General features: G+C 51.9%; 1 protein-coding gene across 3 annotated transcripts in view; it reads left to right on the plus strand.

Annotated features, from left to right (window-relative positions):
* The window catches only part of dync2h1 (dynein cytoplasmic 2 heavy chain 1), an 866,357-nt gene that overhangs the window by 86,013 nt on the left and 762,271 nt on the right, over positions 1-18,073 (plus strand). For all 3 annotated transcript variants that reach the window (XM_072476728.1, XM_072476730.1, XM_072476729.1), the window contains exons 15-16: positions 15,914-16,075; positions 16,519-16,617. In XM_072476728.1, coding sequence (XP_072332829.1) covers positions 15,914-16,075; positions 16,519-16,617 — 261 coding nt within the window. The remainder of the gene's footprint in view (positions 1-15,913; positions 16,076-16,518; positions 16,618-18,073) is intronic.

The following is an 18,073-nucleotide window of genomic DNA, read 5'->3' on the forward strand; positions in this document are numbered from 1 at the left end:
CGGGAGTAGGCTCTATGTACATGGGAAAAGAATGAGAATTCCCTGGCCAGGGGCCTAGCAAACCTCCATGGATCCACTCCCCCCATCTGGTCCATAAACTCCCTAAGCACCTTGGCCGCAGCCGTCCTCTTCCCCGTCTTGGATCTGGAGCGATCTAATGAGCACCGTGTTGAAATCCCCCCCCCCCCCATTATCAAGCTTCCTGCCTCCAGGTCCGGAATCCGACCCAGCATGCGCTTCATAAATCCGGCATCATCCCAGTTTGGGGCGTATACGTTTACCAGTACCACCCACACCCCCTGCAACCTACCGCTCACCATCACGTATCGACCTCCATTATCCACTACAATATTCTTGGCCTCAAACGACACCCGCTTCCCCACCAGTATTGCAACCCCTCTGTTCTTCGCATCCAGCCCCGAATGGAATACCTGTCCTACCCATACCTTTCTCAACCTGACCTGGTCTGCCACCTTCAAATGTGTCTCCTGAAGCATGACCACGTCTGCCTTCAGTCCCTTTAAGTGCGCGAACACTCGGGCCCGCTTAACCGGCCCATTCAGGCCCCTCACATTCCAAGTTATCAGCCGGATTGGAGGGCTTCTCACCCTCCCCCCCCGCCGACTAGCCATCTCCTTTTCTAGGCCAGTCACGTGCCCGCGACTCCCGCTCCCTCCAGCCCCCAGTCGGCAGACCCCCGCCCCGACCACCTCTCCTATTTCCAGTTCCCCATTGGCCAATGCAGCAGCAACCCTATACCCCCCCCCTCCCCCCGCTAGATCCATATCTAGCTCTTTTGCTCCCCCCATAACACTCCCGTAAGCCAGCTGACTCCTGCTGACCCCGGCCTCTCCCGCCTTCCCATCGACCCCCCCAGTGTGGGAATCCCCCCACCCCCTCCTCCCTAGCAGTCAGCGTGCGCTCCTCCGACCCCCACCGCCGTTCTTCCCTAGCGCGGGAAAAAGCCCGCGCTTTCCTGAGCCGGCCCCGCCCTCTCTGGCGCAGCTCCTTTTGCGGCCTTATCTCAATTCCCCCATCCCCGGGCCTCCCCTCCCTCAAACACCGGCGCCCACACACTCCCACAGTCTCCCCATCAAATCCCTTCACCCATCCCCATCCAGCACCCAACCAAGGGAACATTCCCTACATGTAGTTAAAACCATATATACAGCAGACACCCCCCCACAACCACAGACCCTCAATTTGAGTCCAACTTTTCAGTCTGTATAAAGCTCCAAGCCTCCTCCGGCGTTTCGAAATAGTGGTGCCGATCTTGGAATGTGACCCACAATCGCGCTGGCTGCAGCATACCGAACTTCACCCCCTTCCGATGGAGCACCGCCTTGGCCCGATTAAAGCCAGCTCTCTTCTTGGCCACCTCTTCACTCCAGTCCTGGTAGATTCGGATCTCCGTGTTCTCCCACCTGCTGCTCCGCTCTTTCTTGGCCCATCTCAAGACACACTCTCTGTCCATAAAGCGGTGAAACCTCACCACTACAGCCCTTGGCGGCTCGTTGGCCTTGGGTCTCCTTGCCAGGACCCGATGAGCCCCCCCTAGCTCCAGGGGGCTCGGGAAGGCTCCCGCACCCATCAGCGAATTGAGTATCGTGCTCACATATGCCCCGGTATCGGGCCCCTCAACTCCTTCAGGGAGACCCAGAATCCGAAGATTCTTCCTCCTCGATCTATTCTCCAGATCCTCCAATCTTTCCGCCCACCTTTTATTCAGCGCCTCGTGTGCCTCCACCTTCACCGCCAGGCCCAAGATCTCATCCTCGTTCTCCGAGGCTTTCTGCCGCACCTCCCGGATCGCCGCCCCCTGGGCCCTCTGGGTCTCCATTAGCTTCTCAATCGCCGCCTTCATTGGCGCCAGCATTTCTGTCTTCAGCTCCTCAAAGCAGCTTTTAAGAAACTCCTGCTGCTCCTGCGACCACTGCGCCCATGCTGCTTGGTCTCCACCTGCCGCCATCTGACTTTACCACTCATCTTAGTGTTCTCTGCAAACTTTGACACATTACACTTGGTCTCCAACTGCAGATCATCTATGTACATTGTGAACAATTGTGGACCCAACACTGATCCCTGAGGCACACCACTAGCCACTGATCGCCAACTAGAAAAGCACTCATTTATCCCCACACTTTTCTTTCTGTCAGTTAGCCAACCCTCTATCCATGTTAATACATTACCCACATCGCCATGCGCCTTTATCTTATGCAGCAGCCTTTTGTGTGGCATCTTGTTGAATGCCTTCTGGAAATCCAGATCCACCACATTCACCGGTTCCCTGTTATCCACCGCACTCATAAAGTCCTCAAAGAATTCCAATAAATTTGTTAAATATGACCTACCTTCCATGCTGCATCTGCCCAATGGGACAATTTCTATCCAGATGCCTTGCTATTTCTTCCTTGATGGTAGATTCAAGCATTTTCTCCACTACAGACGTTAAGTTAACTGGCCTATAATTACCCACCTTTTGTCCACCTCCTTTTTGAAACAGTGGTGTCACATTTGCTGTTTTACAATCTGCCGGAACTGTCCCAGGCCCAGCGAATTTTGGTAAATTATCAGAAATGCATTTTCCATTGCCCCCACCATCTCTTTTAGTACCCGGGAATGCATTCCATCAGGACCAGCAGACTTGTCTACCTTTAGCCCCATTAGCTTGCCCAACACCATATCCTTAGTGATAATGACCGTTTTAGTGCCTCACTTGCCATAGCCTCCTTGCCATCAATTATTGGCATGTTATTTGTGTCTTCCACTGTGAAGACTGACACAAAACACCTGTTCAATGCCTCGGCCAATTCCACATTTCCCACTATGAAATCCCCCTTCTCATCTTCTAAAGTACTAATGCTTACCTTAGCAAACTTTGGACTGTGGGAGAAGAACGGAGCACCCGAAGGAAACCGATGCGGGCACGGGGAGAACGTGCAAACTCCACACAGACAGTCAACGAAGATCGGAATCGAACCTGGGTCTCCGGCACAGTGAGGTAGCAGTGCTAACCATTGCATTTGCTACTGCCAAACCTCTTCAGTCGGGGGAAGTTGGCCCCAAGAATTTGCCTGGTTACCTGTCTGATGAGTGAGATTCATCAACATGAAGGGCTTTATTCCCTCAGCGTTCAACTGGTCTACAATACAGGTAGAGCTTCCTCTCGTTCATTCCACGCTTCAAGCTACATAATTGGCTTTGAGAGGACAATGGATATTCTTGAAGAGATGACTGCTAACTGGTTTGTGAGACTCCCAAGATGGAGTCACAGTGGCACTACTATCAAAGACATCTAATCAAGCTGCACATTAGCACAGTGGTTAGCACTGCTGTCTCACAGCACGAGGGACCCGGGTTCAATTCCGGCCTTGGGAGACTGTGTGGAGTTTGTACATTCTCCCCTTATCTGCGTGGGTTTCCTCAGGATGCTCCAGTTTCCTCCCACAGTCCAAATATGTGCAGCTTAGGTGGATAGCCCATGTTAAATTGTGCCTTAGTGTGCAAAGATGTACAGGTTAGGTGGGGTCATGGGAATAAGGTGGGGGATGGCCCTAGATAGGCTGCTCTTTCAGAGGGTTGGTGCAGACTCGATGGGCTGAATGGCCTCCTTCTGCACGGTAGGGATTCTATCATCACAAGGACCAGCTTTGAGCAGGCCAGTTGGCTTCTGAAGACGTGATCTCTTGCCGAGACTGATGTCCAGCAGCTCATTCTTGCAAGTTCCATGCAGATTGCAGTGGTCTGCCGCATGCTCCACAACATGGCCCTCCTTGAAGAGGGTGGAGTCCTTGAATTACACAGCTCGTTGAAAGAAGAGGAGGAGTTTGATGTGGATTAGGACGAGGAAAATTCCGAACACCGAGATTCCCTGGCTGCTCAGGGAGGTGGTTGCACCCAGCGCAGGACTTGAGGGACTTGTCATGATGCCGTTGGCATCAGGAATCATCTGAATCAGGCATGTTTCAGCTGAGCTATTCTTACCCAGGGGGCTAGTATGGTCTCCAACTCATCTTGAATTGACTGTGAGAGCACTTCCTTTGAGGATTCAGCCTGGAATAGATCCACTCCTGCCGTCAATGAATTGAATGATTCCCCCCATGTCGACAAGAGTTCAGTATCCCCATTAAAGGATTCTTGCTCCCCTTCACCACTTTATTCCTTTTTTCTTGTCCTACTATTAAAAATGGAAGCTCATGGGCTGGATTCTCCACCGGCAGGATCCTCTGTTTCGCTAGCAGCACACTGACGCCTGCGGATTTCCCGACAGCGTAGGGGCGTCTACAATGGGAAACCCCATTGGCTGGCTGCTGGGATGGAGAATCCCGCTGCCGGCGGGAGCGCACCGCACCAGAAAAAGGGTATGCCGGGATGGAGAATCCTGCCCCATATAATAATAATCTTTATTGTTGCAAGTATATATGTTTGCATCATGTGTCAATATTTACATTGTGTTGAAAAATAAAACAAAATGCACAGTTACAGGTGAAACAAATCCCAGTGACCCATTCAGTGCTCTGCTTGATATGGTGGCCTCTGTTCTTGGCCACTTTTACGCAGTTCTCCCCTTGTGGCTTCGGATGTGGTGAAGGCAGCTTGCTTGTTTGCTAGTCTCCACTTGCGTGTGGCAGTCATCCTGGTTGTGGAGGTGTCAGCCTCCATCACAGAGCCCTGCTGTGCAGATGGTATCTCAGTCAGGGGGTCAAGGGGGCCGATAATGATGATGGCGCCGCATGGTAGATTGTATCCTCGTGCTCCTCGGTGATTGCCTCAGTCTTTGGCTGCTGCTTCAATGGCCGGGAGAAACATTCGCGAGGACATAACTGGCAACCCCTCCAAACATCTCTGCATTACGAGAGCCACTCACGTATCAAAGCAACCAAGTGTAGGATTAATTCTGCGAACATTAGTGCACGCCATGTGCTGTTGCATGTGATTCTCCAAGAGGTTAGCCGTTCTCTTAATGGAGGATCTTGTGTGCTTAATACACTGAGCCATGGAGCTCACATGATCTGAATGGACTCCTCCATTCTCCTCCCATAATCCCACAGTACCGGAGGTAACACAAATTACTGTTAATCTATGCAGTGCCTCCTTTCTTGAGACTGTTGTGTCTGTGCCTGGCTGAGCAGGGCTGTGTCTGTGTTCCATTCTCTGAGGGGGGCTGGCCACAGATACGTTTACCTCCTCCTCCACTCAGCCAATGCCCTCATATCTGACCACATGTCTGATGTTTGGTGACCCCCCAGGTTAATTCATCACCAGTCAGCTCTCTCAAAAAAAAGGGGAGCGCAGTCTATGTTCCTCCTGGACTGTGGCAACATTTACATTTATTTATGTGTAGGATGAGAAGTCTTCCTCCAATATGTGTCCTTTGGTGGGCATTATGTGCACATACCTCTTACAAAAAGTAATGAGTGGGAGAGAGAAGGTATTCATAACTCCTCAATGGCCAATGACAATAGCCTGTGGACATAGACAACTGCATCTATCGTTGGCACATGCTCAGTAACACTATGACTCCGCCTTGCTGAGAGGTCAGAAGGTACTCCTGGGCACACATTCCTCCCATGTTCAAAAGCAACAAGCGTCATCAGGGTCCTCAGCTAAAGTATCTGCCGGAGATAGAATATCCAGAGTCCTCTCTGGTCTGGTGTTGCACTCACCAAAGAAAATAAGATAATTGAACCTTTGCCTGGACTGTATCCAGTTCCTGCTGCCCAGGAGAGATTGAGTCGGTTGGATTATACTCGCTGGAGTTTTGATGAATGAGGGGGATCTCATAGTAACCTAGAAAATTCCACCAGAACTAGACAGGGTAGATGTAGGTAGGCTGTTCCCGATGGCAGGGGAGTCCAGAACCAGATGTTGCAGTCTAAGGATACGGGGTAAACCATTTAGGACTGAGATGAGGAGAAATGTCTTCACCCAGAAAGTGGTGAACCTGTGGAATTCTTTACCAGTTGAGGCAAGAACATTGGGTGGAATCGCGCGGTGTCGCCCTGATGGATAATCGGCACCATTGGCGCCGGCGTGGTCGGCACGGAGCCGGTCGGAGTATGCGCCGACTCTCTGGCCCTGGGCCGGCGTGCCAATTCTCCGGCCCGGATGGGCTTATCGGCCGTCATCAAAAAGCCGAGTCCCACCGGCGCTGTTCTAACATCCTCTGGGCCGGCGGGACCTTGGCCTTGAAGAGACCGGGGGCGGCCTGTGGGGAGGGAGGGGGGTTCCGACCCCGGGAGGGGCCTTCATAGTGGCCTGGACTGCGATCGGGGCCCACCGATTGGTGGGCTGGCCTCTGTGCCCCCCGGCCTCCTTTCCTCCACGCCGGCTCCTGTAGCCTTGCGCCATTTGGCGTTGGGGACGCCGCGGGGAAGAAGGCCACTGCGCATGCGCTAGTTGGCGCTGGCCCACCTGCGCATGCGCGGACCCCGCGGCGCTGAGTTCAGGCCGGGATCGGCAGCTGGGGCGGTGGAGGCCGCTCCAATGCCGTTCTAGCCCCCTGTCAGCCATAGAATAGGATCCTGGAACAGGCGCCTACACCGGAGTAAAACACTCCCGTTTTTACTCCAGCGTCGGCACTTAGCCGCCCGTTGGGAGAATCCCGCCCATTGTATGTTTTCAAGAAGGAGTTGGATAAAGCTCTTTGGGCTAAAGGGGTCAAAGGATATGGGGGAAAGTGGGACCCGGTTACTGAGTTGGATGATCAGCCATAATGAATGGCGGAGCAGGTTCAAAGGACCGAATGGCCTACTCCTCATATTTTCTGTGCTTCTGATGATTTTCGAAAGCCTATTCTGATATATTCTCAAGATCAGGCCAGTGGCTGATCCCTGTTCTCATTGTGCATTTGGTATGCATCTTTTACAGCATGGATTCCTCCTTTCATTCTCGCTTTTCACTAACACCAAATTCCTTTGCTGCAGCACAGTTATTTGATGAGTTAGCACGTTACAACTTTTAGTTTGAAAATAGCTTTGTACTTCATTCTTTTGAAATGAAATGAAATGAAATGAAAATCGCTTATTGTCACAAGTAGGCTACAAATGAAGTTACTGTGAAAAACCTCTCGTCACCACATTCCGGCGCCTGTTCGGGGAGGCTGGTACGGGAATTGAACCGTGCTGCTGGCCTGCCTTGGTCTGCTTGAAAAGCCAGCTCTTTAGCCATGTGGAGACCCATCTTTCTTCAGCATTCACCACGTGTGGTCTGCTTTGTGTGGGCATGTCATAAACACCTGTACACCTTCTTGATATTGTGGCCCATATCATTTGCTTAATCCCATGCATTGACCTGTAAGGTGATTAAAACTGCATTTATTCATTAAAAATTTTTTTTTTTTTAAAGAGTACCCAATTTTTTTTTTCTCAATTAAGGGGCAAACCTGCACATCTTTGGGTTGTGGGGGTGAAACCCACGCAGACATGGGGAGGATGTGCAAACTCCACACGGACAGTGACCTAGGGCATGGATTAAACCCAGGTCCTCAGCGCTGCAGTCCCAGTACTAACCACTGCGCCTCATGCTGCCCCTAAAATTGCATTTATGAGTTCAGTCTGACTCCTAATGCGGGGAGAATATTTCTTTTTGGGGGGGGGGGGGGAGGAGGTTTGACGTGTATGCTGAGTATAGGCCTAAACGTTATTTTTCTGGTGCTGAGAAAATGGGATTGTCTTGTATGCCAGGTCGATACAATCTACAATAATATTGGTGAATTGCAGAAGATACAACGAAAAGCCTCATAAAGTAAACAATAAGATCAGTTCTGCAGCTTGTTGAGGTATCAACATGTGCGAGCACAGTGTTGTTGGACAGAGGTCTTTTTCCTTGGGAGTTGTTCATTTTTCTGGAAATAGTGACCAGTGGAAATAGTGCCTTCACAGGCACAGCAGCATTCTGCTGAATTTCTTTGCTACTATGATGGAGCAGGATAGTGCTCTTTGAACAACAGCAAAAACAGCTTGCAATTTATGTAATTACTTTAATCTAGAAAAATATTCCAGCTTGGATTTGCAGAAGCAATCAGACAAACATGGATGCTGAGCCGAAGTAAGGGGATATTAAAGTCAAAAGACTTGGGTTTTTAGCAGAGCCTTAAAGGGGGATTTGGATGTACAGGTATTTATCTCAAAGTTTTATATTCAATGCAAATTATGCATCTATTGAGCCAAATGCATGTTAATTTGTCTCAAGTTTCACATTCAACCTCTTTAATGATTGGGTAATGACTTTAAATTCATTCAATTATCAACATCATGCAGGTTACCATTGACCAGAATGGAGCTGAAATGCTGTGGTTACAAGAGCAGGCCAGAGGTTGGAAATCCACTTTCCTGAATGAGTGCAGCTCCAGCAACACTCAAGCTTGACACCATCCAGGACAAAGCAGTCTGCTTGATTAGCACCCCATCCAGCACCTTAAGCATTCACTCTCTCCGCCACTGACCCACAGTGGCAGCACTGTGCACCATCCACAAGATGCACTGCAACAGCTCACCAAAGCTCCTTCGACAGCATCTTCCAACCTGCAATCTCTACTAGAAGCTCAAGAGCTATAGGTGCATGGGACTCTGCCACTTGCAAGTTTCCCTCCAAACCACATATCATCCTGATTTGAAACTATATCGCCATTCCAACACTGTTGCCGCAGCACTGTGGGTGTACTTACACCACATGGATTGTAATGGTTTTAAGAAGGTGGCTCACCACCACCTCCTCAAGGCAATTGGGGATGAGCAATAAATGCTGGCCAAGCCAGCGACATCCACATTCCATGAATGAACTAATTTTAAAAATTGTAATAAATCTGTAATAAAATACTTTAAATTTAAAAAAAAAAATATTTATTAAAGTTTTTTAACACAATTTTTCTCCCTTACAAACAATAACCCCCCCCCTCGTAACAAAAAAAAACGAGAAATCGCGCAGAGCAAGATATATACATGGCAAAATTATATATTTACACAGCTTTGTACACTGGCTCTCACCCGTACGTGCCAGTTTCCCCAACCCTTCATGTTATCTCTTGCTCATCCACCCTCCCAGGCAGTCCCCCCTTTCCCCGCCCCCCTCCCAGGACGTCCCCCCCCCCCCAAGGTTGTTGATGCTGCTGACCGACCTTCCTCTAACGCTCCGCGAGATAGTCTAGGAACGGTTGCCACCGCCTGTAGAACGCCAGCGCAGACCCTCTCAAGGCGAACTTAATCCTCTCCAACTTTATGAACCCAGCCATATCATTTATCCAGGCCTCCAGGCTGGGGGGCTTCGCCTCCTTCCACATTAGCAAGATCCTTCGCCGGGCTACTAGGGACGCAAAGGCCCGAATGCCGGCCTCTTTCGCCTCCTGCACTCCCGGTTCGTCCACTACTTCAAATATTGCTAGCCCCCAGCTTGGCTTGACCCGGACTTTCACCACCTGAGATATTGCTCCCGCCACTCCTCTCCAGAACCCCTCCAGTACCGGGCATGACCAAAACATATGGACATGGTTCGCCGGGCTCCCTGAGCACCTTCCACATCTGTCCTCTACCCCAAAGAACCTACTCAACCTCGCCCCCGTCAAGTGCGCTCTGTGGGCCACCTTAAATTGTATCAGGCTGAGCCTGGCACACGAGGAGGAGGAATTAAACCTACATAGGGCATCAGCCCACAGACCTTCCTCGATCTCCTCCCCCAGCTCCTCCTCCCATTTACCCTTCAACTCTTCTACCAGCGCTTCCCCCTCTTCTTTCAACTCCTGGTGTAATTCCGACACCTTGCCCACCCCGACCCATACACCTGAGATCACCCTATCTTGAACTTCTTGTGCCGGGAGCAACGGGAATTCCCTCACCTGTCGCCTCACAAAAGCCCTCACCCGCATATATCTAACGGCATTTCCCGGGGGTAACTCGAACTTCTCCTCCAGTGCCCCTAGGCTCGCAAACGTCCCGTTGATGAACAGGTCCCCCATTCTTCCAATCCCCGCCCGATGCCAGCTCTGGAACACCCCGTCCATCTTCCCCGGGACAAACCGGTGGTTACCCCTGATAGGGGACCACACCGATGCTCCCATTGCACCCTGGTGCCGTCTCCACTGGCCCCAGATCCTTAGCGTTGCCGCCACCACTGGGCTCGTGGTATACTTTGTCGGCGAGAGCGGCAGCGGTGCCATCACCAACGCCCCCAGGCTCGTTCCTGTACAGGACCCCGTCTCTATCCTCTTCCATGCCGCTCCCTCTCCCTCCATAACCCACTTGCGGATCATCGCCACATTTGCTGCCCAGTAGTAGCTCCCCAGGTTTGGCAGCGCCAACCCTCCTCGGTCCCTACTGCGTTCCAGGAACCCTCTCCTTACTCTTGGGGTCTTATTCGCCCACACAAACCCCATAATACTCCTGCCTACTCGCTTAAAAAAGGCCTTAGTGATCACGATGGGAAGGCACTGAAACACAAACAGAAACCTCGGAAGGACCACCATTTTGACCGACTGCACGCTACCTGCCAGTGAGAGTGGTAACATGTCCCATCTTTTGAAATCCTCCTCCATTTGCTCCACCAACCTCGTCAGATTCAGTTTATGTAGGGTCCCCCAACTCCTGGCTATCTGGATCCCCAGATACCGAAAGCTCCCCTCCGCCCTCCTCAGCGGTAGGTCCCCCATCCCTCTTTCTTGGTCCCCCGCCTGTAATACAAAGAGCTCACTCTTCCCTACATTGAGCTTATAGCCCGAAAACACCCCAAACTCCCTTAGAGTCTGCATGACCTCCACCATCCCCTCCATTGGATCCGCCACATACAGCAACAGGTCATCCGCATATAGCGACACCCGATGCTCTTCTCCCCCTCGGACCACCCCCCTCCATTTATTAGACTCCCTCAATGACATGGCCAATGGTTCGATCGCCAATGCGAACAGGGGGGACAGGGGGCACTGCCTCGTCCCTCGGTACATAGATTACATAGATTACATAGAACATACAGTGCAGAAGGAGGCCATTCGGCCCATCGAGTCTGCACCGACCCACATTAATCCCTCACTTCCACCTTATCCCCGCAACCCAATAACCCCTCCCAACCTTTATTGACACTACGGGTAATTTAGCATGGCCAATCCACCTAACCTGCACGTCTTTGGACTGTGGGAGGAAACCGGAGCACCCGGAGGAAACCCACGCAGACACGGGGAGAACGTGCAAACTCCGCACAGACAGTGACCCAGCGGGGAATCGAACCTGGGACCCTGGCGCTGTGAAGCCACAGTGCTAATCACTTGTGCTACCGTGCTGCCCTATCGACAGTCGAAAGTACTCCGACCTCCGACGGTTCGTCACTACACTCGCCATCGGGGCTCTGTAAAGGAGCTTAACCCAATTGATAAAACCCTACCCCGAACCCAAACCTACGCAGCACCTCCCAGAGGTACTCCTCTCTACTCGGTCAAAGGCCTTCTCTGTGTCCATAGCTGCCACTATCTCCGCTTCTCCCTCCTCCGATGGCATCATTATCACGTTTAAGAGCCGCCGCACATTGGTGTTTAGTTGCCTGCCCTTTACAAATCCCGTCTGGTCCTCGTGGATTACCCCCGGGACACAGTCCTCGATCCTCGTGGCCAGCACTTTTGCCAGCAACTTAGCATCCACATTGAGGAGCGAGATCGGCCTGTACGATCCACATTGCAGTGGGTCCTTGTCCCGCTTTAGGATCAAAGAAATTGTCGCTTCCGACATTGTCGGGGGCAGGGTCCCCTCCTCTCTTGCCTCATTAAAGGTCCTCACCAGTAGCGGGGCCAACAGGTCTGCGTACTTCCTGTAGAACTCCACCGGGAATCCGTCCGGTCCCGGGGCCTTCCCCGCCTGCATGCTCCCCAAACCCTTGCTCAGCTCCTCCAACCCAATTGGTGCCCCCAAACCAGCCACCTCTTGCTCCTCCAGCCTCGGGAATCTCAGCTGATCTAGGAATCGTCTCATCCCCTCTTCCCCCTCTGGGGGCTGGGATCTGTACAGCTCTTCATAAAAGGCCTTGAATACCTCGTTTATTTTCGTTGCACTCCGAATCGTGGCTCCCCTTCCATCTTTGACTCCCTCTATTTCCCTCGCTGCCATCCTCTTACGGAGCTTGTGTGCCAGCATCCGACTAGCCTTTTCCCCATACTCGTAGGTCGCCCCCTGCGCTTTCCTCCACTGTGCCTCCGCCTTCCCTGTGGTCAACAGGTCAAACTCCGTCTGGAGCCGTCGTCTTTCCCCAAGTAATCTTTCCTTCGGGGCCTCTGCGTATCTCCTGTCCACTCTCAACATCTCCCCCACTAACCTCTCCCTTTCCATACCCTCTGTCTTCTCCCTATGAGCCCTAATGGAAATGAGCTCTCCCCTGATCACCGCCTTCAACGCCTCCCATACCACCCCCACCCGCACCTCCCCGTTGTCGTTGGCCTCCAAGTACCTTTCGATACACCCCCTCACCTTCCCACACACCACCTTTGACCGCCAGCAGTCCCACATCCAGCCGCCACAACGGGCGTTGGTTCCTCTCCTCTCCCAGCTCCAGTTCCACCCAGTGCGGGGCATGGTCCGAAACCGCTATAGCCGAATACTCCGTCCCCTCCACCCTCGGGATGAGCGCCCTACCCAGAACAAAGAAATCTATCCGGGAGTAGGCTTTGTGTACATGGGAGAAGAAAGAAAATTCCCTGGCCTGCGGCCTTGCAAACCGCCATGGGTCCACTCCCCCCATCTGATCCATAAACCCCCTAAGTACCTTGGCCGCCGCCGGCCTCTTTCCAGTCCTTGATTTGGAGCTGGAATCCAACACTGTATTGAAGTCCCCTCCCATTATCAGGCCTCCTATCTCCAGGTCCGGAATGCGCCCCAACATGCGCTTCATGAATCCTGCATCATCCCAGTTCGGGGCGTATACGTTTACCAACACCACCCACGTCCCTTGCAGCCTACCGCTCACCATTACATATCGCCCTCCATTGTCTGCTACAATAGTCTTGGCCTCAAATGACACCCGCTTTCCCACCAATATTGCCACCCCTCTATTCTTCGCGTCCAGTCCCGAGTGGAATACCTGTCCTACCCATCCCTTTCTTGGCCTGACCTGGTCCGCCACCTTCAGATGTGTCTCTTGGAGCATGGCCACGTCCGCCTTCAGTCCCTTTAAGTTCACGAACACTCGAGCCCTCTTCACCGGCCCATTCAGGCCCCTCACATTCCACGTTATCAGCCGGATTGGAGGGGCTCTCACCCCCCCCACGCCCCGCCGACTAGCCATCTCCTTTTCTGGGCCAGTCCCGTGTCCACGCCTCCCTCACTCTCCAGTCCCCCAGAGGGGGGACCCCCGTCCCGACCACCTCTTCTGTGTCCCATTCCCTTTAGGCCAGTGCAGCAGCAACCCTTCCCCCCCCCCCCCCTCCCCCCTCACCTCCCCCCACTAGACCCCTGTCTAGCTTTTTTGCTCCCCCCATGTCACTCCCGTAAGTCAGCTGACGCCTGCTGACCCCGACGTCCCCCGCCGTCCCATTGACCTCCCCGCGTGGGAGTCTCCCAATCCATATGCATTCCTTCGTTCCCCTTCCCGCGCTTTCCAAAGCCCGCTCCGCCCCCTCTGGCGCAGCTCCTGTATCGGCTTTGTCTCTCTCCCCCAGCCCATGTAACATTTCCTGCGCGTGATTGACCCCCTATATACAACAACCATCACACATCAAACCCCAAAACATCCCCCCCACCCTCACAAACCCTCAGAGTCCAACTTTTCGGCTTGTACAAAGGTCCACGCCTCTTCAGGCGTTTCGACGTAATAGTGTTGGCCCTTGTATGTGACCCACAGTCGCGCTGGCTGCAGCATTCTGAATTTCACTTCTTCCCGGTGTAACGCCGCTTTGGCCCGGTTGAAACCCGCTCTCCGCTTTGCACCCTCCGTGCTCCAGTCCGGGTATATTCGGATCTCTGCATTGTCCCACCTACTGCTCCGCTCCTTCTTGGCCCATCTCAGGACCCACTCTCTGTCCGTGAACCGGTGGAACCTCACCACCATCGCCCTTGGCGGCTCATTTGCCTGGGGCTTCTTCGCCAGCACCCGATGTGCCCCGTCCAACTCCAGCGGCCTCGAAGGGGCCTTCGTGCCCATCATCGCCTCGAGCATCGTGCTCACGTATGCCCCGGCATCAGCCCCCTCCACTCCCTCAGGGAGACCCAGGATTCGCAGATTTGTTCTCCTCGACCTGTTCTCCAGGTCTTCAAGTCTTCCCGCCCATCTCTTGTGTAGCGCCTCGTTCTGCTCCACTCTCACCGCCAGGCCCACGAGCTCGTCCTCGTTCTGACTGACTCTTTTCTGTACCTCCTGGATCTTAGCTTCGTGGGCCTTCTGGGTGATCCCGAGTCCTTCAATTGCCGAAAGCATAGGCGCCAACATCTCCTTGCACATCTCCTCGCGCTGCTCCTCGAAGCAGCGCTTGATGAACTCCTGCAGCTCCCCTTTGTCCCTGGCCACCGCCATTTTGTTTTCTTCCCCTCGCTTCTCCTGTTGTTCCAGTGCCGCTCCTTTGGCCGTTACACTTCTGGTCCGTTTCATAGAAGTTGGAGGGGACCTCTCTCTTCCCTTCCCCTCGGGCTGCGTCAAAAAAAAAAAAAAATTCCATTGGGGATCCTCTAACGAGCCCGAAAGTCCGTGGTAGCGGGAGCTGCCGAATCGTGCGGCTTAGCTCCGCATAGCCGCAACCGGAAGTCGAGAGGGAATCCTGTTGGCAGTGTTCGCTTCACCAGTCTGCCCCAAAAAGTCTATGGAAACTCCTGAAAAAGGTCTGGGAGTCCGTTCCAGACGGGAGCTGCCGAATGCGCGACCTACTCCTCCATGGCCGCCACCGGAAGCCTCGTCCCTGCTTCTTCAATGGCCTTGGTAGATCTTTTCACAGTTGTTCCCTCTGCTGCTAGAATTCACCTTTGATAGAGTCAAGTCAGATTGCAGCTTTAAGCTTGCCCTTCCCCCGCCTGCATGCTGGAAGAGGCCCTGTTTATCCTGTTGCAGCCAAATCTTTTACTGTTTCTGCCGGGTCTGGTAGCCGAAAGACATAACATTCCTGGGGGATACTGTCAGGGGAATGCTGCAGTCTTCTTCCCACACCGGGAAATGTCAAACAAATGCCGTGGGGGCCCTGTAAAAGAGCCCAAAAGTCCGTTCCAAGCGGGAGCTACCGAATATGTGACCTAGCTCTGCATAGCCGCACCCGGAAGTCCTGTAATAAAATACTAGGATCAACAATGGTGATCATAGAATGACAGGATTGACATAAAAATCCATCTGGTTCACTAATATAATTTTGGGAAAGAAGCCTGTCATCCTTATCTGTTCGAGCCTACTGGTAGCTGCAGACCCACAGTAAGTGGTTACCTCTTAATTGTGCTTCGTAAGACACTCAGTTGTAATCAAGAAGGGGCTTACCACCTCTTTCTCCAGGACATTAGAGATGGGTAATAAATGCTGCCTTGCCAATGATGCCCAAATCTGTGATTGAATTAAAAAACTGTGCTTGCTTCACTCATTAAAAAAAAATTAGAGTACCCAATTCATTTTTTCCAATTAAGGGGCAATTTAGCGTGGCCAATCCACCTACCCTGCACATCTTTGTGTTGTAGGGGTGAAACGCAGGCAAACACAGGGAGAATGTGCAAACTCCACACGGACAGTGACCCAGAGCCGAGGTCGAACCTGGGACCTCGGTGCCGTGAGGCAGCAATGCTAACCACTGTGCCACCGTGCTGCCCCGTGCTTGCTTCCCTCATGGTTGGCACATTGTATTGACCAAAGTTTTGATCTTGGCTTGGTGGTTTCCCCTGCTTTCTGATCCTGTCTAGCAGTTTTGGTAACTCTCTGCACAGTAGTTGTTCAGGAGTTTAATGATGACTTTAAAACCATTTTCATCATCTTTAATTAGAACCCAAAAGCTGGATCCAAGGAATCTGGCAGTAAAGTACAGATCACTTGGGATAACCCGAAGGAGCTAGAGGCCTATATTCAGAAACTTCACACTGCAGCGGAACGCCTTACGACAGAGAACAGAAAGCTGAGGAAATGTCACACTGATTTCCGTGATAAGGTAAGAATATGAAGCACGGGACAAGAAAGGTTATTTGGCCCATCAGACTCATTCTTTTCACATTCCATTTAATTTACTCGGTAAACATTACCAATAATTTTATTTAAAAAAAACCTGTTGTTGGATCATTTAGGACACTTTGCAGGCCTAAGGTTTGCAAACATTGGACAGTTAATCATATCAGTGGATATCCCTCCGGCCCCATGCCTGCCTCTTTGAAAAAAGCACAGGATCGGGATCATGGCAGGAACCCGATTGATGGCTGCGCACCCAGGAACTTCTGATCCCGACTCCAACCTCAAATGAAAATTCGGCACCCAATGACACCTTTGTTTGTAGTTTTGAAGTTAGAAATTTAGAATACAAACAGTTAATCAACAACTTGTTTGTTACAAATTAAATTGTTAGTGTGGCTATTGATGAGGGAGATCTTATCCTTGTAGGTCGTAGCTCTGATGAACATTGATCTACTTCGCCAACAACAACGATGGAAAGATGGACTGCAAGAGCTGAGATTTGTTTTCTCCACCCTTGAGTCACAGGTATTTTAACTGGAATGTTTATGACATTGTAAATAGAAATTAAATCATCCATACCAATAAATCTAATGGGTTTGTATTATTTTTCAATCATGTTTGATTTAATGAGATGTGGGAATTTTAAAAATATATTAATTATGTAATAAAATTTTACTTTATACGTAGCAATTAATGTGAAATCATTATTTTCAAGCTGACTTTTATGAATGTAAAAATGTGTAGTCAATAGGCGACTTCCGGTGGCGGCCTTGCGCGAGTAGGTCGCGTAATCGGCAGCTCCCGCCGCAAACGGACTAACGGGCCCTTTTAAGGAGCTTTAGCGGCTCCTCCTCGACGAAACTCGGCAGGCAAACAACGCTGGAAGGCCCCCCGCATCAGTTTATGGAGGGAACCAGGAGCAGGACGGCGAAACAAACGAGCACCGAGAAGGGGTTGGAATGGGCGTGAGAACATAAAATGGCGGCCGGCTCGGATCAGGCAGCGTGGGCCCAGTGGTCGCGGGAACAGCAGGAGTTCCTTAGAAGTTGTTTTGCTGACCTGAAAATGGAGATGCTGGCCCCGATGAAGGCCTCAATGGAGAAGATGGTTGAGACCCAGAAGATGCAGGAGAAGGCGATCAAGGAGATCGAGAAAAAAGTCTCGATAATGAAGACGAGATACTTGGTCTGGCCGTCAGGGTGGAGGCACATGACGCCTTGCATAAGAGATCGCAGGAGAGGTTGGAAGACCTTGGAAACAGGTCCAGCAGGCAACACCTGCGAATTCAGGGCCTGCCTGAGGGTGCGGAGGGGTCGGACGCGAGTGACCACGTTGCTGGGGACCCTGATGGGGACAGGAGCATTTCCTCGGCCTCTGGAACTGGATGGGGCGCACAAAGTCCTTGCAAGGAAGCCCAAAACGAACGAACTGCCGAGGGCTATGGTGATACGGTTTCACCGCTTCTCAGACAAGGAACGTGTCCTGCGATGGGCTAAAAAGGAGCGGAGCAGCAGGTGGGAGAACAGCGTAATTCGCATTTACCAGGCCCTGGAAGCAGAACTGTCCAAGAGGCACGCTGGATTCAACCGTGCTAAGGCGGCCCTCCACAACAAAGGGGTGAAGTTCGGACTGCTGCATCCGGCGAGGCTTTGGGTCACGTATCAAGATCGTCACCACTACTTTGATACACCGGACGAGGCGTGGACATTTATCAAGCAGGAAAAGTTGGACTCGAGCTAAAGGACAGCCACACTGGGACAAAACGCTCTGGTGGGGATGTTAATTGTTTGATAGCCGGAGGGAGCTATGTTATGTTGTTCCCTTTTTTTTTTGTTCCCTGTTTCTCTGGCCATGTTCTCGGCTTTTGTAGAGTTCGGCCACAGAGGGAGGAGAGGGGCCCTATACTTAGGGCTGCTCTTCAGGCAACTAGTGCCATTTCTTTTGTGGGGCCGGGTTAGCGCCCTGGGTTTGTTGTTTGTTT

Source organism: Scyliorhinus torazame, chromosome 15 (assembly GCF_047496885.1).
Source record: "Scyliorhinus torazame isolate Kashiwa2021f chromosome 15, sScyTor2.1, whole genome shotgun sequence".
Taxonomy (NCBI): Eukaryota; Metazoa; Chordata; class Chondrichthyes; order Carcharhiniformes; family Scyliorhinidae; genus Scyliorhinus; species Scyliorhinus torazame.